This window comes from Desmodus rotundus, chromosome 5, assembly GCF_022682495.2.
Source record: "Desmodus rotundus isolate HL8 chromosome 5, HLdesRot8A.1, whole genome shotgun sequence".
NCBI classification, from domain to species: Eukaryota; Metazoa; Chordata; class Mammalia; order Chiroptera; family Phyllostomidae; genus Desmodus; species Desmodus rotundus.
The window spans coordinates 60,936,873-60,960,881 of NC_071391.1; the positions used below are offsets into that span (position 1 = coordinate 60,936,873).

Here is a 24,009-nt window from a genome sequence, read left to right on the forward strand (position 1 = left end):
AGTGTTTAAGGCTGTATATTTTATTTCACTTGAGTAGACATTAAAGGTGGCCTAGTAAACTGGAAAACTAAAAAGTCATTAATTAGCATTTAATAAAAAACATGCTGTTCTTGAATAAATTCTTCACAAGAACTACATAAAAAATTAACATCGAACAGTAACTACACAGAGGAAGACCTTTACAAGCCCTGTAAGTTTAGGGACTGCACCACACATATAAAGCCCCAGGTACCTACCCTTACATAACAAGGCAAGCCATGCCACAGTTCCAGAGGAGTTTAAGTTGTAAGATACTTGGCCAGTAAGAAAGCAATCAGGTCAAAAACCAACTTCCCAGCTACCCAACAAACTAATAATTAAATGAAAATAAACACTAAATAGCAAAACCTAAATACAAGATGGACTTAGCTTACATTTTAAAACTGAGGACAAGGAATTATGATATAAGCAAAAATATCAACACAAGTACCTAATACGAGTGCTAGAGCAAAATAATTTGTAATGAAGCAAAAAAAACCTCTTAATGTTCTAAGAGATAACTTGAAAATACCCAGCTGTTAAAAAAAATAAAAAAGGCGACAGAGTACAAACCCAAATGCCCTAAAACTGACACCAGACCTCATTAATGAGCTTTTAAAAATTTTATTGTGTATGCATGAAAAACATTTTCATGTGGAGAATGACTGACTGATTTTGCTTAAAAGCAGCAAGGGGTGGCAAAGCAATAATCTAAAGTCACTTAAAATATTTGCAAGAACTCTTTCATGTTCTCTTTAACCTTAGAGAGCTGAAGAATTATCTAAAGAAAACCAACCAAAAAAATATACATAATAAAAATTGAAATCTATAGCACATAATACAAATTCTAGTAAAATAGATTACTGTAGTCTTTGCTAATATATGGTCAGAACAAGTGACATTCTTTACCTATAAACATTTGTGAATGATAGACTGATTTCAATTTATATTTTTAATGGTTTATAAATTCCTGCCTTAAATTATGACCAAAACTAGGATAGCTCAAGAACTACCCTTTAATAGTATTCCTCTAAAACCAGATGGTCAAAATTAATGTCCTACTTTAGGTACTAGTATTATATCAACACTAACCTCTTAGGTTTTGTTAATGTTCTATGATTATGTAAGATTTTAACTTAAGAGGAAGATTAGGATATAAAGGAGTCTACTTTTTTTGCAACTCTTCTGTAAACTTACCTAAAAAATAAGAGGTTGAAAAGAAAAAAAGGCTCAACTTCTTAGGACCTTCCTTACTTTATACTAGCAAATGTGCTACACAAGAAAACTAATGTTTCCCATGGTTAGTTCAGCTGTCAGATTAGTTACCAAGTATATATAATAAACCTATCTTTGACTATTTTGCTATAGTAATTACTCTGAATGTTGAGAACAAGTACATTTCTAGAGAAACGACTTAATAAAGTTAACCGTTTTTAAATTTTTACAGACTGATAAAAGTAAAATATATTTTACCTAATTATAAATGTGTCTCTTTAGGTATGAGTTAAAAGAATTATTTGGATTTTTATTTGAGCAACAAATTCAGAGGTTCATGGGAATAAGAAACAGAGAAGGGTCACCAATGTAACAAAACTAAATACATCAAGCTGTGTCCAAAAATAGTGAAAAAAGTCAGAGCTTTGTAACTAACTTTTAGGTGTATAATCCACTTACTTTAAATAATAGTTCAATCGTACACAACATATTAAGGTACTGTTTTGGGGGAAAATAGCCTCAAAGAAGGAAACATTAAAAAAGGGTGTATTACTCATTACCTCAAATCAAACAAGTAACAACCTCTCCCGAAGCAATAAAGATTGCATGTGTCTTAATGAAACCAGGCTCCTAAATTACAAAAGATAAATTAAAAAATTTAAATACAATTCCCTATAAACTTACACTCTATTTGGTTCCAATTTTTACTGCAAAAAATTTCTTGCCACAGTATTTTGTGTCATGAAAGCCTGGTTGCCATTTTTTTTACATCTTTATTTGTAACAGAGCTAAGAAACCATTTAATAACTACATCTAACAGTTATTTGCTAAGGGTAGTTTAGTAAGATATACTAATTCTTTAACTAAAATTGTACTTCTGCAAATTTTCCTTTATAAAAATTCCATTAATACCAAGAAAAGAAAAACACTCAAGGGGCTTAGGAAATAATCATTTTAATCTATGTAAGCATAATTCATGCCCAAATTTATTAAATTCTGCCAGTTTTTGCCTTCATAACATTTTTCATTGTCTTTATGAGCTCTGCATTACCTCAAAAAGTGATCTATCATTTAATGGTTTCAATTAGCATAAACAATCTAATTCTGTGATAACTATTTAATACAGTACAATATATAATCAACACTGTATCACCTAGAATTGTCAAACTGTTCATGAAAGCCTAAAAAAACTATAAAACAACTAAGCTATTTAACATGTAATAGATAGTTGTCATAAAGCAAAGCTTAAATATTTAGCTTTCTGGAACTAATGTATTTCCATAAGCCTTTTAACCTATAATTTTACAGATATAGTTTACCAAGGGAAGCCAGGTATAGATTTAGTTTCTCTTTACATTTAATTATAATTTTTAAGAGGGTATAAGCTATAATTCAGATACAATTTAGCCATAACACCATACCAAGACCTTGTAAATAATTGGGGAAGAGATATTTAACATTATTGCTTAGTCTTACAAAATGGTGAATTTTAACCAAATTGATACCTTTACACTTTTATTTATAATGTTTCCTAAACTATTAAATGGTACTGCTTGGCAAGTAATACAGGTATTGACAAAATCTGTTTTCAATTAGTTGCAAATTCTGATTTGTTAATCAATACATATATTCCTGTTTAACTACTTATTACACTACTTCAGAATTAATCCTCTTCTGGAAAGTAACCGTCCCAAGTGGAAAAAACATCGCAGAGCTTTATCTTTTCCTTCAAGATTTTCAAGTATTATAGAAACAAAAATGCATGAAAAAACTAATTAAAAATTTGACATTTCATCTTGTTTTACTAATTATGAAATAATGGAAAGAGATGTGAACAAATGTTACTTTATATTTTGCTGCTTAACGTAATATTTACTAAGAACTACTCTATTTATGAGCTATTTTCTAGCTTCTTCAAGTATGGGACACAACTACAGTTCTATTAGTGAGGAGAAATGAATAATCAATCTTAGGTAACTGAAAAGAAAAATGGGAAGCACAAGATAAAGTGACTTTGGCTTTTAAGAACCTACACTGTTGACCCTGAAATGCCAGATTCAACAACAGCAAAACCAAAGATTAAACCAAAATTACAGCAGCAAGCCATCACTTCACCACATCTTAAGAATTTTGAAAGAGGCAGTAACTGGTTATTCCCTCTCGATTCATTCTGTTTTATCTTCTTTTTGCTTTTCCTGTTTTTTTGTTGCAGGCAGTTCAAGGCTTGCCCATTGCATAGGTTCAGCTTTTCTCATGGTGATCTCAATCTTTGTTGCAGTCATACTTACATAACTTCGCTTTACATCAATCACCTGCAACATCAAAGAGAATTGAAGTAAACCACAGGGGTGGTTTAATTAGTCTTAGGGGAAATTACTGGTCTTGTCTATGTTAATAATCAAAAATCTAAGACTCCACTGCTATTTTTTAAAAAGATTTTATTTACTTTTAGAAAGAGGTGGAGGGAGGGAGGAGAGAAATGTCAACGTATGGGAGATAAATCAATTGGTTGCCTCTCACATGACCCCAACTGGGCACTTGGCCTGCAACCCAGGCATGTGCCCTGACTGGGAATTGAACTGGTGACCTTTCGCTTTATAGGCTGGTGCTCAATCTACTGAACCACCCAGCCAGGGCTCTAATGTGATTTCTATACCTAGATCCCAACTTTTTGGTTAGAATAACCAGGTCATATACCTATCTTGCATCAATTATTAAAGTACTGCCTTTTATTATATGAATGGTATTTTAAATTATAAGATAAAATTCTGCAGGATCTATAATACTTACACCCCACAATTTCACATTTTGATGAAATTCTTTTTCTCCTTCAAATACAATGTGCACATTTAACTGAAAAAGATATACATAGAAAGATGAGTGATCAAATCCAAACTGAAGGTTTAGGACACAAAATAATGATTATAAAAATAAGAATATATTGACAAAAATCATTTAAGCTATTTTAACAAAGTGCTAATACTGTATTTTTTTTAAGAAAACAGTAATAGGAAAAAAAGTAACTTCAAGTTTTACACTGAGAAAACTAAGTACCATATTATTTGATAAATCTTCTAAGCTACCACAGTAACTCCAGAATGCTTCACAAATAACTCTATATGTAGAAATTTCCATTTAAGATAGTTTCTGTGTCTGTGAAAGTAATTTCAAACTATTTTTTTCAAATGGGAAAGATTGTAAGATCTTACCTTAAAATCAGCTCAAGTAAGAACAATATTACATCAACATAAAGAAGAGATTTAAAAAGACAGTTTTTACTCAGGGATACTTAGTGTACTTACCAACGTACTGTTCGCGGCTACCTGACTAAGTTCTGGACGTGAATTTTTAGCATACACTGAGATGGTGACTTCACCACCAGTTTGATGCCAGTCATGTCTACATGGAACAACTTTTTTCCCCTGTAACATAAGACAAACTTTATGAATTTACAAAGTGCCACATAACCTCTTGCAAAGGAGAATTTGACCCATCTAAAGGAGAAAAATTACCACATACAACAGAGACCTTAATTTTTGTAAGGGCAAACTTCAAAAATTTAAACAGTATGTCATGATACAACAAAAACATTTACAATTTTATGATTTGAGAACATGAGCACACACTTATTCCTTCTATTTGACTTTTTTTTTCTTTTAGGGCCACAGTATTAACATATATTTAAAAAGGTAATTTAAGAACTCCTACAAGACTTTATCCAATTTTAAAACACATTCTGAGAATGCTGAAGTGTGAAAGACAATTGCTTAGTGGTATAACCAGACAACATCTTAACCTCATGCATAGGAGTATTTGACCTACATTCTACAAACTGGAATTTGGGGAAAAAATAATTGACTGCTTACACCCATTTGTTATTGTTATTGAATATTTTCTCATAACAACATACAGAAAAAAAAAGAATTTGTGGAAGTAGTCTCTTAATTACTATTATGAAAATAATTAATGTGTACCAGTAGTATATTGCCATATGAGCAACTATTTTTTAAAAAGACAAACTGTGATTTGTTTTATATATGAAGGCAAATTAGTCATATAATGCAGGAAACTGTGAGGCACTGTTAAAGTAATATTTACGTTTTGGTACCATTATACTATCTGAATTTAAATTACTTTTATCATTTACATTTTTTTTTTGCTCTTAGGCTACTGGCTTAGACACAATACTTGACAAATGCATGCATTAAAAAAATAAAAACATTTCACTGAAGGTTATAGTCTGAAAACTTTTCCATATAATAGAAAACCTTGGAGAAAATACTGGGAGACTTCACTTTTTGCTAATCAAACATTCCTAGAAGCTTTGTGGTAGATGAATTATTTTTGAGTGATATACAGATTGGGGCAAAGGTAGGTTTACAGTTGTTAGTATGGAAAATGATACAATAATAAATAACACAAGAGTAAATCCTGTGTTTCATGTACTCACAACTGTAATCTACTTTTGCCCCACACTGTATTTATAATCTCCAACCATATGTTATTAAAAGCAGAAACTATAGAATACTCAAATGCAGAAGAAATGAATCCCTACAGCAGCTTGAAAATTTACAATTTTCTTGTAAGTTCAGACACATATACTAGAAAGGTTCACTGCCTTGGGTTTAATTTGTGTGTCAAGGGAGCACACAAATCTAATTTAATATATTATAAAATAGATTAATATTAGCTACCAAACACTTATTTATTGATAAATTGCTTGCCTTCTTACAACTTAATGGGATTTGGGGAAGTATTTGCAGAACCCCCAATCTTTTAAAAAAGCTGTCCAGGGAAGGAGGAACTGATGCTTTCTTTTTCTGTTGATAAAATTCCCTGTAGCAAACAGAGGCATTCAAAACAATTCCAACAAGTCTGCCATCTTCCTCTCTGGCCACCAAATGAAGTGTTTGTGCATCTGTAAATAGTTGAATGAACTGCTAAAAGGCCAAAGAGAGCATCAGAGATCTAAGTGATCAATAATTCAAATGAGCAGAAAAAGTGATTTCTGTTATACAAAAAGTGGGGAAAAACCATGGAATTACAGAAAAACATGCTCTAATTTTTCCAGGCCTAAGTATTCATAAAAATCCATATACTTGTATCAATATACACAATGACTATTTTGATCAAAGGGTTTGCTCTGGGTGCTTGACTGAGATTAATTTTAGTTTTTAGGCCCATCAAAACTCTACTGTGAGGGAAAGAATTTTTTTTTAAATCTAAGATAGCATAATCTTAAATTTTAAAAAACTCAGATGAAAACACCTGAAAGTATTATTTTGAAAAGGTTACTTACAGCATCCTTTGCAATCCACATGTGTTTTCCTGTTGTACAGCCCTCTTGGGCTAAGAATGTATTAAAATCAGAAGTTTTTCTTCTACAACAGCTCCAGTATTTCATCCTTTAAATTATCACAGAAAAATTTCAGAAATAAAATCTTACAACCAATCAAGTCCAGAAGTATCATACTGACAAGTATGATTTAAAAATATCAATAAATAACCACACTTTTAATATCTTACTAGTGTCTAAGTTACCTAACAGTTAAAATGATCAAGAGACTGATAATTTTAACACCAGGATGACATTTATTATATCAATTTTGGAACTCCTGAATAAAGATGCTTAAAACCACCACAAAATTCCAAATCAGCTTTTCACTGAAAGCTCACATTCTCATGTCCTCATGAAGCTACCAAAAAAAGTGGTAGGACCAAAAATTTTCTATCCTCACATTTTAATAACCCAAAATGTGAGAATATGCAAACAAACTAAAAAATAATTATCTGCACAACTGTGAAGGTCAATCCCAAAGTAGGTGAAGCCCATTATATACTTGAGAAAAATTGAACACTGGTAGACAAAAATTATAGTAGAACGTTGGGTTTGAATCCTGAAGATTACTGGAAACAGAACGGAAGGTTTTAACACAGTACTGTGTTTCTATAAACTACAGGGTAATACAGAAGAGAGGGTCTCAACTGAGGGCTATAGAAAAGTATGGGCTTTCTTGGATGCCACACAATGCTGGTGTCCTTCGTGCCACAATGTTAAAAATTGTAAATGTCCTGCAATGCAGACAGTCCTTCAAGCAAAAAAACCTATTCAGCCCAAATAGAGTATCACACTGAAATATAACAAAATAAGGAGAAACATGAGGTCTGAATCACAATGGCCCCTTAACTGTAATACTGTTTCAGTTTCTCATGTGTAAAAAGAAGGCAAAACCCACATTTCTAGGTTATTGTGAAGACTACACAACAATCTAAAAAATATCTAATTACGCTGCATGGCAAATAATATTTAAAAGCGTATTAACTTTTCTAACCTCTACCAGACAGTTTGAATTAGTCATGTATAAGTTACCCTTCATGGAAAATAGGTACTCCAGAATGATATACACAGACTTCTTCTAGGCTCTGTAGACCCTGGTATGTCTAAAAGAAAAAATAAGAAAAAACATTACCTTCCTAAGTCAATGTCACATTTCACATATATTGGTAGTACTGGTGATCTCTATGAACTATGAAAATGCTCAAGAAATAACATTACCTAGAACAGTCATAAATTCACCCCAGGCCATTCCAATAAGAAATAAAAAATGGTTCCTTTTTGAATATGCTTAAGTTTCAGTTCCCTATGAAAAAGGCAAATAGAAAAGTAGGAAATAGGATGTATTAAGATGCTTTCAGACTTTTGGGTATGAGGTCACATCTAAGCATATTCAGGTATTTAAATTTACAGAATATTAAAACCAAGAGATTAGTAATCTCAACAGATATATAGTTACAGTATGATTTATGTGCATAGTAAACTGTGTGGGAATTATGAATTAATATGGAAAATCTAATAAGCAATTCTGGAAGTTCTAGATTGATGATTTCTTATCCCTACGAAGGGTAAAATGAGCTGCCGACCTATATATATATCCAGGATTTGTCTGGAAGATCCGGGCCCCATTGCTGCTGTAGGTGAAGGCTCTACAGATGAATTCACAAAAAGTTATGTTAATAAAACATAGATGCAGCCAGTAGTATATTTTCTCTTTTTTGGTGTTTATTGCAACCACCTGCAGTACAGAAAATAAAAACTCTGTGTATTTACTTTATACAGTAAAGTACTGTGTGTGTGCATCTCCTAAAATATACCTCAAGTACATGAAACTCAGTATGTTAGATTCTGAATTTATCACTCTTGCCCCCTCAAACTTCCTACTTGTCTCCCCACCTTATTTAATGACACCACATCTACTCAATCTCCCTGTATATGCTCTTCAATTTCTCCTCTCTCTCCACCGTATCTTGTGTATCACAGAACTGTCAATTTGACTTAAAAATATCTATCAGTTTAATTTGCTAACCTTCCTCATGATCACCAGCAGACTTCAGGCAATGACACTCTACCAACAGATTCTGATTCATGACCTTGAAGTAAGCCAATTTCTTAAATAGTACTCAGAAAACAATGGAAAAGATGGACAAAGTGGATATTACTAAAGAGCCTGTTTATCAAAAGCCATTATTAAAATAGTGAAAATGTATAGTGTCTCTAACAAAGAACTTCAGCCCCCAAAATAAACATACACACACACACATATATATATATATATATATAAAGAATTCCAAAACTCAGGAAGAAAAAACAAACTTAATAAATGAGTAGGTAAAAGATTTTGGACATTTTACAAAAGACGATACCCAAATGGCCAATAAAAATACAGAAAAGTACTCGATTTCATCATCTGGAAAGTTAAATTAAAATCACAGTGGGAACACTACACACCCACCAGAATGACTAAAATATAAAAGACTGATACACCAAATGTTACCCAGGTATAGAACAAATGAAACCAGCAATAAACTCCTGGCAGGAGTGTAAATATAGCCACTTTGGAAAACTATGTGGAAGTATCCGTTAAAACTAAACACATATGCACTCTATAATCCAGCAATTCCATTTCTAGTCATATCTCTAATAGAAATGTATTCATCTGTCATGCCCAAAAGTTATGCCCAAAAATGTTCTGGCAGCATTAATCCAAAAAATTTAAAGTGCAGTAGAAAGGGGAAGTTGATTGTACATTCAAACAATGGCATATTTTAAAGCAATGAAAATGGACAAGCTACAGCTACATGTAACTCTAACAAACTCTAACAAACATTTTCTTCAGCAAGGGTAACTGTCCTATAAATCTATTTACGTTAAGCTCAAAAATAGGCAAAACTAATCTATGCTGATAGAAAAAATGTGGTTACCTTTGGGAGAGGGAATAAAGAGAGGAGGCATAAGGAGGGCACTGCTTTGTGAAAATCCCTTTAGCTGTAACTTATATTTGTATGTTTTTAAATGTTATAGTTCAGTGAAAAAGATCAAAAGTTGTCTTTAATGGCCTCCATAAGCTAAAGTCTAATTTTTTTAAAAAAGATTTTACTTATTTTTAGAGAGAGGGAAAGAAACATCAATCTGTTGGATTGGTTGGTTGCTTCTTGTATGCAGACCAAACCCACACCCTAGGTATGTGCCCTGCTGGGTACTGAACCAGCGACCGAACTGGTGACCTTTCACTTTCCGGGAAGATGCCCAACCAATTGAGCCACACTGGTCATGACAGGCTAAAGGTTAACTTCTGAGCGTTGTAACAGCCTTTCAGGATCTGGCCCCTATTCACCTCTTTTAATCTCAACTTCACACTAGCAAATTCTGTACATTAACAATTTATTGTTTTCTATATGCTATTTGTATCACCTACCTCTGCTTGGAATATCATTTCCCTTTTTGTCCATTTACAGAATTGTCATATGTGTTTCAAAATTCATCTGAGATACCTTCTCTCTGTGGATCTTCCTCCACTAACTTATCACTTGCACTGTCTCCCCTACCCCAAGAATTAATCATTCTCTTTTGTCTACTTCTACCTTTGTGAATACATTGATATTTCCACCCCTAAGTGAGTATGGTGATCTTAAACTTAACATGAAGGTAAACTACAAACCTATCCTCCCCAACCCTGTCTTCTTTCTTGGTTACTATGTCACCAGTCATCTAGATGCTGGAGTCACAACCCCCTTCCTTCACTTCTGGTTCTTCAGCAAGTCCTGCTAATACTTCAAAATATCATTCATTCTACACATACATACCCTGTGCCAGGTAATGTTCTAAGCATTCAAAATACAGCAAAGAACAAAACAAGTAAAATCATTTCCTTATAAACCTTATATGAGGGAAGGAAGGGAAGAGAAAGTTAGATGGGATGGATAATTAGCGAAGTAAATATGCAAAATTAGTAATGTGTTATAAGATGCTAAGTGCCATGGAGAAAAAAGGAGCGAGTGAGTATTTTGGAGGATATGCAATTTTACATGAGTAGGTAGGAAAAAGCCTCACTGAGATATTTGATTACATTCCACATTTAACCACTTCTCAAAAACCTACCCTCCAATCTCACTGCCTGGTCTTCCACAAAAGCATCCTAACTGGTTTTCCTTTTTCAAATTCTACTCCTGCCCCATTATATTTGCCACTTAGTAGCCAAAGACAAATTTTAAAACCCTCCCTTAAAACAGATAGTAGTTTCTCATTATACTGAGAATAAAGCCCAAACACCTCATTGTTGCCCATAAGGACCTTCATAATCTTGCCTATCTCTCTTTTTGTACTACTTACACACTTTTGACCAAGTCCCACTGACCTTTTGCATAATTCTTCGAAGAGACAAGCTCTAAAGCCTCTATACATACTTCTCCCAAGTCTACTCCAAGGGCTTTGTAACTCATCCACTACATTATTCAGATTTTTGATTAAGTGTCACCACGAAAGATTTCTCTGACATTCTGATTTAAAGCTTCACTCTATTTCCTTGGCTTCATAACTACCCAAATTCATTTTAACTACCTATTTGTTCTTTTTCTCCTCCAATTGTATCAGCTTCACAAGAATAGAGATTTCTGCTTTATTTAATACTATGTCCCTAGCCCCTAAAACAATGTCTCACACATAGTTGAGTTCTCAATGAATAATGACTTCATTAGAATTATATTAGCCCAGGATTCTATGACATATGTTGCTCCTCAGAGATAAGTCTCTTATCCATGTTCATAAGCCCTAGCTCATAGCATAGTGCCCAGTGTGTAACAGGCACACAAATGTTTGTTGAATTGATTCACTAAATTGCATTCATATTTTTCAGAATTAAAATTTTACTTCTATGACTCAACACAGATTTTACAACATATACCTTTGAACACCCTCCATTTTTACACGAAGTCCCAATTTTAATTTCATCACTGTCTTCATCTGAAACAAAAAATCAAATGAGAAACATTAAAATACAACACTTTATTGTAGTGCTACTCTTAAAAACTAAGCTTTCCCATAAGACAAGCATTTACAAAGTAACCTAATATAAAAAGCACTAACATTTTAAAATTAAATAATTTAAAATTACAATCATTTTAAGTTTTCTTTGTGACCTTTCAGATAATGTATTTAAAAAGCTAATAAGCCAACTATTGTGATTAGATTTTGCCAATATCCCTAAAATGACATGACACATTTCTATTCTACAATACAACTGTATATCCAATATGTTAATCTTGTGAAAGAGAAACCAAGGAAGGGTAGTTTTTTCATATGGTATCAGGAATGGGTCAGAGAATACTGAATATATTTTATCTCATGTACTATGAAACATTTATAATTATCAAAGAAATTTAACTCACTGTTAAACCACATATCCATTCTGGTATTACTGGCATTTAAAGAACAGAAATAAGTTCTTTCCTACAATGTGCTACTTTTTCATTATTATATTTGGTCACATATACAGCTCTTATCTCTGTTAGATAAATGGTTAACTGTACAGAAAAAAATTACAACATAAAAAACAAAAATCTTACCTTTATTTTTTTCATTCCCCGATGATAGTTTAAGTTTATCAAGCGCTTGTTTAAGGGAAGCAGATACTTTTAATTCCAAATTTGTCATTGGTTCATCTGGGCTGGAGAATTTTGAAACTTTATTACCATCATTGATGTACCAAAATATTTATTTGTACTAAAAATAAATATACTTAAGAGTCTATTTATAGAAAGAAACCAAATGGTTTTGAATCAAGTTTTTCTTATTAAAAATATTAACATCTCTAAAGTTTTAACAGAAAAGGTTCTGATATTAAAATATTAAGTCTCAAATAATCATGCTATCACCAACATATTAATCAATAAGGCTAATGGGAAGGAAATAAAGACTAGCAATCCAAGTTTGTCAAGAAGAGTTATCTCCAACAAAGGGACCATGATGTACTCTTACAATCCATGCCTAAACAAAATGCTGAGCGTATAATGAACAAGCAATATACATCTACTAAGTGAATCCACATTCCTGGTGGAGATAATTCACTTTGTGTGGACAGTGGTATATGCACCTATAATAACTTCAGATACAACTGCATCACAAGGTAATTTCAGTAGAGTTAAGAAAAACAGTAACAGCATCCCCTAACATTTCATAATGGTACCAGAATGTATTGTATGATCTGTTTAAGGCCATTCAATAAATAAGAAGAATACTAATACAATAAAAGTAGAAATCCTAGGTTATTCATTCAACATCATTAAGGAAATAAAATATCTGATACAGGATGCAATTAACAAAGGACATAAAAAACCTGTATCTTCATAATGTCTACAATAGCACCAAATGAATTCAGGATAAAATATTTAATTTCTCTCACTTGCTCTTAAGTAAAATTAGTAGCAGTCCATTGTTTAAAGAAAACAGTACCTCATATCACCGATTATAGTATTACAATTACACTGTAATACTCAGGAAGGAGTCATGCCAGAATTCCTGTCTTTTTCTGATAATTATTTTTTGACTGGCAAATCAACCAGCAAGGCATTCGATAAAGTCTCTCATGATCATGAATTAATTTGAACATGGAATAAAATCATTCTAAGTAGTTTGTTTAAATAAACATCAAAAAATCTCTTAGGATTCTTATCTTGGTCTGGAATTATTCAATATGCTGTAAATTAAGTAAGATCAATAAAGAAAAAAGTTTGGAAAACCCTAAGTCCACGGTATGAATAAAATATCAATAGGAGCCATATCTGAGGCCAAAACACTGTTTTCTGGTTCCTGTATTTTGGTTCTAAAACAACTCCATACTCACATGCAACATGAAGACCTGATACAACAGTGGTACCCAATATGCACGTGTGGGAATGTCAAAAGAGTCTAGATGATGAAAATGTGAGTGTGAAGAATCTGTAATTCTATTGCAAATTGAACAAAAGGTATTTTAACAGATACGCTATCTAAATTAAATACATTAAAAACTTGTCAGTAACAGAGACTAATAACCTTCAGCTTCAGAAAGTAAAAGATGAATCACTAGGCTTGTTCTAAGTGGCAAATTATGGACACCTAAAAAAGAGAATTTAGCTCAATACAAGGGAAAATTATATACTGATTTAATAACAATATAATGGACCATTTTGAAATAGGAAATTCTTTTTCTACTAGATTTGAAAGGAAACTAAATATTCTTCCATCAAGAATGTCCTAGAAAATATTCAAGAAACAGTAGAAGAACAGAAAGAAAGACCTCTAACCCAAACTGATTCCCTGACAAGGACAATTCCATTACAGAATTCCACTGTGCCACAGTGAAAGACAAAAGCCAAGGCACAGGACTGATGTGTGGTTCCCCAACTCTTTGACAATTATGATGGCACGGTGAGCAAGTCTGCAAGAAGTTTACTGTGTACATGGCCTCAAGTTGAGGGGGAATAAAAATAAAAGATATATTTAAAGGAAAACCAAATGGTAAAAAGTTGGTGACCTGAAATATTGTTACAAACAGAATTATGCAACATCATAAAATACCAGGAACAAATGCCATTATTCAAAAGTGCCAAAAATATGCCAACTGTAAAAAGTGTACCTTGGCCTCTTTATTGCTTCTACTGGTTTAGGGGCTTGAATGATGTGCTCTTGAAATTTGGGTTTCAATTCAGATAGTTCTTTCTTCTCAGTAGTCTTGACTTCAGGTTTGACTGGCTCAGGTGGCTTTTCACTATTATGTCTTCCTTTTGTACAGCCCTGTTAGTGAAAGGTATTAAGAGTTATCCTCTCATCTACTTCACATGCCATGATAGAAATACTATTTTTAATTCTTTATTAATAAATCCTATTTTGTTTTCTTCACTTTCATCTCACGGACTTATTTTAAAAACTAGTAAGACGACTCCAAACTTGCTGTATATTTAAAGACTTTATTTATTTTTAGAGAAGGGAGGGAGAAAGAGGGGAAAAAACCATCAATATGTGATAGATACACTGATACGTTGCCTCTTGCACATTCCCACCTGGGGACCTGGCCTGCAACCCAGGCATGTGCCCTCACTCGGGATCAAACTGGTAACCTTTTGGTTCACAGGCTGGCACTCAATCCACTGAGCCACACCAGTCAGAGCATATTTGTTATATTTTTAAGTGAGGTATTATATCTGAATAATGCATTTAAAAAAAAAAAAGCCTCTGAATGGAACTTCATAAATATCTACTTAACTCTCCATTAAACGTACAGCACAAACTTCTTGTTTATAGGAGACAAATTCTAGAAAACGCACAAAGAGAATTCTACAAATTATTTACAAAATAGGGCCTCAATCTGATCCCCAGTTCTGCTACTAACTACTTATATGACCTTAAGCCAAGTTAATTAATCTTTTTAAACCTCAGTTTTCAGTAAATGGAGATAATGGCACTTAAGATATTAAGAAGGTTAAATAAGATAGACTACTTGGCACATCTGGCAGGTGGCAAACATTCAGTATCTTTTCCATATTCTACTGAGTCGTTCTACATTTTAACATACATTTTCTACATACATTTTAACATCTCTGAAATCGTAAGATCAATGAAACATCACTCAATTAGCAGTTTAATTTTCTTTCTTAAAAGTATACAAAATAATTGTACATTTCAATGGTATCTTAGATTTGGTAAAAATGTATTGTTTCTAACTGAAAATGCATTAACTTTTTGCCTACCACTTTCCATCTTCTAGATGTTCTTTTAGAACTGCTAACATCAAAACAAAGCAACTTGAAATTTTAATCTCTAAAATAGATAAATTCCTATTTTAAAGACTGTAGGAGGGAGGTGAGCTCCATTTTAAAAGAAAAGTATTATCTGCAAGTTAAGAGGGACTAGTCTAAAACCAGACTCCTCAAATTGGGAGCTTCCCAGAATATGTACTTTTAGGAGATAATCTAGAAAAAAAAATTAATACTTACCACAATGCTTAAAAAATCAGAAAAATCAGTTGTTCTTCTCTTACAGCAAGACCAACCCTATGAAACATAAGAGGAAAAATATTGAAAATTGTATTTGCATGGAAACCACAAGCCAGTGAAACACTCTACTTGCACTTATCTTCTTGAATCTGGAAGTGACTTGCAAATATATGTATTCCAGTTTTGAAATGGTGTAAAATGATTCATCTAACCAAATGAAATGTTTTTAGTCCTTGGTTTAAAAAAAACCAACGTTAGAAGCGATGTGTGTTGTGATCTATTACGAAAAGAAACACCTTTTAAAAAAGGGAAACAAAAACCCCATCTGTTTTTAAAAGTAGTACTTGATTGCCCTGGCCAGTTGGCTCAGTTGGTTAGAGCACCATCCCTGTGAACCAAAAGGTCATGGGTTCAATTCTAGTTAGGACACACACGGAGTGTAAGTTCAATCCCCAGTCAGGGCACACATGGTGGGGGGGGGGCGGGCCCCCCGCAACCGATCTGTGTCTCTGTCTCTCTCTCTCAAATCAGTTAGACATATCTAAGGTGAGTATTTTTTTAAAAAGCACTTAAGTTTTAAGTCAGAGATAATAATTATAATAATTTGATTTCTAAATATTGTAACTGTTCCTCAAAAAAAGTTCTATTTTTAGAACATAGATTAATTAATGTAGCAGCCTTAGCATTGCTAGATCTTTGAAGGTTAAATAGTCTATTCAGCCAGAAGCATAAAAAAAAATTGTCATGCACTGTGTAATTTCTGAACAAAACATCAACCGGGTTATCAAAAAATGCCTTTTAAGTTTAATTCCACTGAAGTACAGAAAACAAGGAAATAAAAAGGCAGCACTCTCAAGACTTCGGAATTCTGAAATACAGAGTAAGGGCCAGCTTTGCACACAACCATCTACATCTCACTGTTTTTCCCAATATACTGTTTGAAGAATTTGGTAGTGAGTTATTTTCACAATATACACTTAAAGGTTTTTCTTAGAAAATTTAAAATATGCTATAATTCAAAATTCCCTTTATTTTGAAATTTAATTCTCTCTTTGACTCTAAATTGAGACACAGATTGGCATTTGGGATGGATAAATTTAAATATGTGTGTATAAGGTTACTATTATTTCTTAAGAAGGATTTTCCTTTTCTCTAAATATGCCTTTTCTAACTTGAATATTAAAATATTCTTTATTTTGTTAATGCAATGTTTAACTTATCTGGTCAAACAGAAAACTGACAGTAAACACTACATTGATTTACATATTGTTCAAATTCCAGTGAGCTGTGAAATCCAATAGTCTTGGAAAGTCTAGGTCTTCAAGAAATGTTTATAGAGACAATAATAAACAGTAGGATTGGAGAAGAGAGAAATAGATACTTTCAAGTAAAATCATTAATATTAATTAATCAGAATAATTAACAGTTATGTAGTTAAAAAAAAAAGTGATGGACTGAATGACTGGAAAGTTAAGTGATATAATTACTAGCAGCAGCAAAGATGAGAGGCAGGCTATTTCTGGAATAAGAATCCACTTCAGAAACTGGTTTGTGGTTGCCAATGGCACAAATAAATGGAATTATGCAGTAGAAGCCATAGAGGTAACATTTAAGGATAGGGATGAATTAACAAAGAGAGAAAATAGGAAGTCAAAGACTGAGAAGCAAAGTATGACTATGGTTAAGAGATAGGAAAAAACATCAAAGGAAAAGAAAGAAAAACATAAAATAGGAAAAATAAACAGAATAAATGAAAGTCCGGGAAAGATAAAAATTGCCCCATCTCTGGAAAAAAAAATATATCCCCACAGAATCACAGTTTCTACCCACATAAGTTTTCAAAAAGGCTAAAAAGATATGAGAAGAAGTCAAGTCCCAACTTGCCCTATAGAATGTTTGGTCCATTTTCCTCACTTAGAACTAACCAGAACAGCATTAACTTGATGTTTGCTTACACACCTTTGTTTATGGTTGGCTACCTAACAGCTAAATGCCAGAAAATACCCAACTACTTTCTGAAAGGTATAGTTAGAAATTCAAAGGGTACTGACAGTGTATTTAAACATTTAATAAGACTGCTAATGTTCCTAAGTACAAGTAGCAATAGCTAAAACCACGGCAGCCATGCTGCAACATTTTAAGATCTACAATGGAAAATGTACCGTATTACCATAAACTGTAAAAGGTCAATAACCCTACCATGAAAAACCCAGTCAAACAACATTGTATTATTTCACTACCTCTCCAGAATATCAAAGTACAAATGGGAAACAGGTGGCATCTCTTTCCTGCTTACTTTCACTCTAAACTTACATGTAGGGGGACTTCTGGCCAAGATGGAGGCATAGGTAGATGCACAACCAAAAGGAGGACAACAAATTTAAAAATAAAGAATAACCAGAACTGCCAGAAAACCGAACTATATGGAAGTCTGACAACCAAGGAATTAAAGAAGAAACATTCATTAAGACTGGCAGGAGGGGCAGAGACAGGTAACCATGGCGGAGAGGACAGGCAAGGAGGTGGCTGGAGAACCCCGTGGGGGAGTGTCTGGTGGTCCCACATTTGAGTGCAGATAAACCAGGAGGAACAACTGAGGAGCAAGACGGACCACACAACCCAAGGCTCCAGCATGGGGAAATAAAGCCTCAAAACCCCTGGCTGTAAAAACCTGTGGGGGTGGCAGCAGCAGGAGAAACTCCCAGCCTCACAGGAGAATTTGTTGGAGAAACACCCAGGGTCCTAGAACGTACACAAACCCTTCTACCCAGGAATCAGCACCAGAAGGGCCCCATTTGCTGTGGGAAGCAGGGGAAGTGACTGAAAGCTGGAGGAGGGACAAGCAAGTGGCACTGTTCCCTCTCTGACCCCTGTCCCACATACAGCACCACAACGCTGCCATGAGGGTTGCCCACCCTCCTGAGTAACTACTGCTCCACCCCTTACAAAGTAACAGGTGCACCAACACAAAGAAATATGGCACAAATGAAAGACCAAAGCTCCAAAAATAGAACTAAGTGATGAAGAGATAGACAACCTATCAGATGCAGAGTTCAAAACAATGTTAATCAGGATGCTCACAGAAATGATAGAATACGGACATAAAATAGAGGAAAAAGTAAAGGCATGCAAAGTGAAATAAAGAGAAATATACAGGGAACCAACAGTAAGGGGAAGGAAACTGGAACCCAAATCAACAATCTGGAGCAGAAGGAAGAAATAAACATTCAACCAGAACAGAACGAAGAAACAAGAATTCAAAAAAATCAGGAGAAGCTTAGGAACTTCTGGGACAACTTTAATCATAGGAGTGCCAGAAGGAGAAGAAGAAGAGCAAGAAATTGAAAACTTATTTGAACAAATAATGAAGGAGAACTTCCCCAATCTGGCGACAGAAATAGACTTCCAGGAAATCCAGGCAGCTCAGAGTCCAGAAGAAGTTGGACTCAAGGAAGCACACACCAAAGCACATCATAATTACATTACCCAAAATTAAGGATAAGGAGAGAATCTTAAAAGCAGCAAGAGGAAAGGAGACAGTTACCTACAGAGGAGTTCCCGTAAGACTGTCAGCTGATTTCTCAAAAGAAACCTTACAGGCAAGAAAGGGCTGGAAAGAAGTATTTAAAGTCATAAAAGGCAAGGACCTACATCCAAGATTACTCTATCCAGCAAAGCTATCATTCAGAATGGGAGGGCAGATAAAGTGCTTCTCAGATAAGGACAAGTTAAAGGAGTTCATCATCACCAAGCCCTTATTATATGAAATGTTAAAGGGATTTATCTAAGAAAAAGAAGATGACCAAAACCTATGAACAGTAAAATGACAACATATTCATAACTATCAACAACTGAACTTAAAAAGAAAAACAAAAATGAACTGAACAAACAACTAGAACAGGAACAGAACCAGAGAAATGGAGATCACATGGAGGGTTGTCAGTGGGGAGGGGGAGAACTGGGGAAAATGTGCGGGGAATAAGAAGCATAGGATAGGCACAAAATAGACGGGGAGGTTTACGAATAGTATGGGAAATGGAGAAGCCAAAGAAACTTGTATGTGTGATACAAGGACATGAACTAACAGGAGGAGGGGGGAAGGATGTTGGGGGGGTGGTTTGGTGGGCGGAGGGGGATAAAAGAGAGAAAAAAATGGGACAACTGTAATAGCAATCAAAATATACTTAGAAAAATAAAATAAACATACAGGTACATCCTGAGATTGGCACCATTTACTGTTTGTATCAATTTTCCCTAAAATTCAAAGCTGCTCTTATTAGACAGCAGCTGCCTGACAGACTGAGACTAGGATTCAGAACAACTGCTTTCATTTCTCCTCAAAATCAGTAAAGAGAAGAAATGAGAGGTACAGAAAATGAACAGTTGGGATAGAAATAATACAATTTTATAACTGGAAAAGAGCTATAACTGCATTTAGTAGAGTACTTGCTCAAATCACCTGAAAATGGTCATTAAAAAAGCAGAGAGTCACAAAAGATGAGAAAATAAAGATTTAGTATTACACCTCTGAATTTACATTACAAATATAAAGAAGCTGAAATATATCAAGTTCCTACCTTTAATGCATCATGAAAGACTGGAACACCTGGGTGGTAGGTGCAAGCATCTGGTCAAAAACAAGAAGAAAAAATACCAGTTTATAATAAAAAACAACATTATTTCCTTCAGGTAATAATATTTAACCTTCGTTCCAAATTCAGGTAATACTTTTCCTTAAAAATTCTTTAATGCTCAAGTATGATGCATGGTACATAGTGCTTAATATAACATTGTATTGAAATAAAGTTCTGTTCAAGAGTATCATAGCTATAGATAAACACAGAATAGTTTAAGTGTAACAAGTTATATTCTGCATTCCTGTTATTTGTAGTAAAATGTATTTAGTACCAAAACTTTATTCTCCAAAATTTTGGCTGTCATCTTTCAATTCTGTTTTTACAAAAATACTATCAAATTTAAAGTGTCCTTACGTGTATGGGTCCATAAGATTAAAGAGATTCCCTAAAAAGATATTTTATGAGAAAAGGTTCAAAATTTTAAAAGCTGATATAATATCTAACTGCCAGTTTAACTTTTGTGTTAATTCCTAGATACAAACCTTATTAAAAAGAAGTTGTTCTACAGTCTATTTTCACTGATTGTTACTGTATATTTCCTTGTACCCTCACTCATTACACCACTAATTTTTACCTTACTTTTTCAGGAAAATGGGCTCATTACACTTTGCAACATGGAGTATTAAATTTTAAAAAATTAGATTAATAGACACACTTATTCCCTGGCCGAGGGAACCATAAGCTTAGAAAAAACAGGTCAGCTCCACACCTGTGTAATTTTCTTAGTTAGTCTCCTTTGCTCAACCTTCACGTCTGCTTAGATTTCAATTGTTACAATCTCAAATTCCTGGTGTTGCCGTAAAATGATTAATTACTAGTACTTAAGGAAATCTCCTATCCCCACATTAGCAGCCGTTATGGTTTCCTAACTTAGTAACCAGGTGTTACCCAGACACTGTGCTAGCAAATCAAGTAAGAAAGCTTCAGGTATTTTCATGGCACAGTCTTAAGTAAACCCATGAATTAGAAAGAAGCTATTAAGGGTAGTAATGAAATTAAGGGTTAACAAAGGAGGTTCAAAATAGAAGTGAATATGTAAAGGGATATGAAATTGAGAGGGGAATCAAAGTAGAGAACAGAGAGAGTATTTTTAAATACCAAACTTGCAAAGAGGGGAATAAAATGCAGAATGTAAAGCACAGTAAGAGGCATTATTATATTAACGGTCAGTTTTGGCAGAATGGCAGTAACAGTGAGTCAGGTTTTAGCCATACAACTAGTATGAACAAAATCTTAAAATCACTGCTTTCAAAAGTAAATTACAGACAGATGGACTATGTCCTGTCTAGCCTTTCTGCATCAGGTTTATCAGTTTTTCTCAAAAAAATATTTGATGCAGAAGAAGCTGTAACATGGTAGTGGTTAAGAGACAAGTTTTAACATCAAATCTGACCCTTGCTCAAATCTGGTTCTGCCTCTTGGTAGCTGTTTCACAAACCGCTATGTGGATTAAATAAAATACTCTTTGTGAAGTGATGCAATTTGCAGAATATTGCTTAATATAAACAAGCTACCGATCAAGTTTTCTTTAAACACTCATTTAGCTGGGTTTCAAACTAAAACGTCCCATCCGCTTAGAAGGGAGTCTTGTTATTTAGTCAATACATGTAAAACTTCTCCCATTACAGGGAACTTTCACCTAACCAAGTCCAGTTTGCCCTTGGCTCTTGTCTTCTCCCTATCTTCATTTTCTTAACTTTCCATTCTACCAACCAGCTTGCTGGAGTTTTCATTCTTAGTCCCTAAAACAAGCCCCATCTTTCTAAAGCAAACGTACTTGGGGCAGCCTTACTGGCACTCCCAGGTGAATTTGGTTCTGTCCATCACACAGTCCTCGAGACTGTCTACTCCCGGGGCTTTCCTGCGACCGCCCCCCCACCTCTTTCCTAGTGCTGTGCCAGTGACACACACAGGGCTGACTTCCAAAACATGGCTGTATCTCCTCTTAATTTAGGCTGATGTGTAACACCCTATAAGCATACTGTCTGCTACAACAAGGCATCAGCCTTTCCCCGCTAATTGATACTAAGGTAGAACACGTGCAGACACTAGCCAGTTTATTTTTTTGCAGAGGCAGTGGTTTTATTTTAGTACAGTGCACTAATTCACCTGGGCACCAAGGTAAGTATCCAGACATCTCAGAGGTCAGAAAGATTCTGAAAGGCAAAGAGTTTAATCTTCTCAATGTGTAACCATGTTGCTAGCATGTTGAACTCAGCTTCTCTGAATACTACATACTTCGCAGGGTTGCTGTGAATGAGATAATGTAATAATGTCTAACACCTGACACACAGAAAATACACACTAAATAATAACTGAATTTGAGAAAAGTGGTGTCACGTGCAATATTCAAAGAATCAACTTACTTTTTTGTCCGAGTCACCAATAAAAACCCACGTTCACTGGTCATTTCCTATTTTTCATCTGGCCCAGTCACTAACGTTCACTTTACATCTGTAACTCTACACTTGGGTGTGGTGGAGATAATTCAATCCCTTTATGCACGCGATGGCACGTAATGAAAACAGGAAGGCCATCCGCCCTGGCCGGTGGGGCTCAGCCGGTTGGAGCATCACAAGGAAAGGCTGCGGGTCTGAGGGAGGCAACCAATCAATGCTGACATCTCTCTCTCTCAGCAATGAGAACCTGTCCTCAGGTGAGTATAAAATAGTAAGAAGAAATGGGAGGGCCACAGCAAAAATACCCACCGCAGATGCGGCTGCTACCACCACTCCCCCTCTCCGGGGCCGGGTCTCTTAAAACTTAACAGCGTAAAGATACGGAATAATTTTCCTAACCAACTACACTGCTTAAAAAAGGAACTTTGTAACGGTGGGTCTACCAAACACTCCCACAGCAGGCTATCAGACAAACAGATTCCGATACCTGTACAACATACACATACAACGAGGCTGCCCGCACATGTTAGAATAACCTGCCTACTGCCCAACCCTGCGGTCTCTGCACGTCGGTCCGCGTCAGTCTCTCTTACACACACACACGCGGCAAATCAACCGCCCAGCGAGACCACTAGCACCTGGTTGACTTTTTAAACAGACCGGGTTGGGGAGAAAGACGTTCTAAATTCCAGGCGAAGGAGAGCGACCGGACGCTGGAGGAACACGTGGGGGCACCGGGAAGCCGGCAGTGGGTTCGGCCGGCGGCAGAGACAGGCGGCTGCCGGGGCGCCCGGCCACAGGCCCGGCGCACACGCGAGACAGCTGCCGGGGTGGCCGGCATGGCCCTGACGGGGACGGCGCAGGGGCGGCTCGCGGGAGGACCCCGGCCCGCGGGCGTCCCCGGGACGCGGTGGAGAGGAGGGCAGGCTGGCAGCGCGTTTCTCTTACCATCGGAGTTGGTCTCGGGATCGAAGCGCTGCCCGCAGCCCCGGTTGTAGCACAGTAGGGCCATTCTTCCCGCCACCAATACCGGACAGGCCCGAACACCGGGGCCGCCAGGCAGCGCGGTTACGATTCTGCCCCGTAACCACTACTCGGCTGGCTGGGCGGCAGCCGGCTTCCGGAAACGGCCGCTTTTGCTTCAGGAACGTTCGCGAATTTTCCGGTCGCGCAGGCGCAGAAAAGATGGGAAGAGGCGGGGAAGAGGCAGGAGGCGGGGCCACCAGCGGGGCCCCCAAGGGTCAGACGCCCCCAGCTGGCGTCGGGGGTCGGAGGTGGAGGTCAGGGGTTACGAGGAAAACCGTGAAGGCGGAAAGGAGGTATCCGAGGGGGAGTCATCTTCTCTCTCCGGGTATTCGTCCCTCCTTATCGGCTGTGAGTGTCTTGCGCAGATACTGCCTGCTTAGTTTTGAGACTATTTTTACACTACTTTG

General features: G+C 35.6%; 1 protein-coding gene across 1 annotated transcript; it reads right to left on the reverse strand.

Annotated features, from left to right (window-relative positions):
* Positions 1 to 23,729, reverse strand: CHORDC1 (cysteine and histidine rich domain containing 1). Its single transcript, XM_024555835.3, has 11 exons — positions 23,525 to 23,729; positions 20,118 to 20,167; positions 15,541 to 15,597; positions 14,184 to 14,341; positions 12,133 to 12,233; positions 11,472 to 11,530; positions 7,604 to 7,674; positions 6,533 to 6,638; positions 4,536 to 4,655; positions 4,024 to 4,086; positions 1 to 3,545 (listed from the first exon to the last, which is right to left on the reverse strand). Exons 1-11 carry the CDS (start codon positions 23,586 to 23,588, stop codon positions 3,399 to 3,401), a joined length of 996 nt encoding a protein of 331 aa, XP_024411603.1. The 5' UTR covers positions 23,589 to 23,729; the 3' UTR covers positions 1 to 3,398.
* Between the last annotated feature and the right edge of the window lie 280 nt (positions 23,730 to 24,009).

Excerpts from the sequence above, each read along its gene's own strand:
- CHORDC1 (XM_024555835.3), bottom strand. The coding sequence starts at position 23,588 with ATGGCCCTACTGTGCTACAACCGGGGCTGCGGGCAGCGCTTCGATCCC. Across the intron at positions 4,087-4,535 it reads TAGCCGCGAACAGTACGTTG|TTAAATGTGCACATTGTATT; the intron begins GTAAGTACACTA and ends TATCTTTTTCAG. Across the intron at positions 3,546-4,023 it reads AAAATGTGAAATTGTGGGGT|GTGATTGATGTAAAGCGAAG; the intron begins GTAAGTATTATA and ends TTGATGTTGCAG.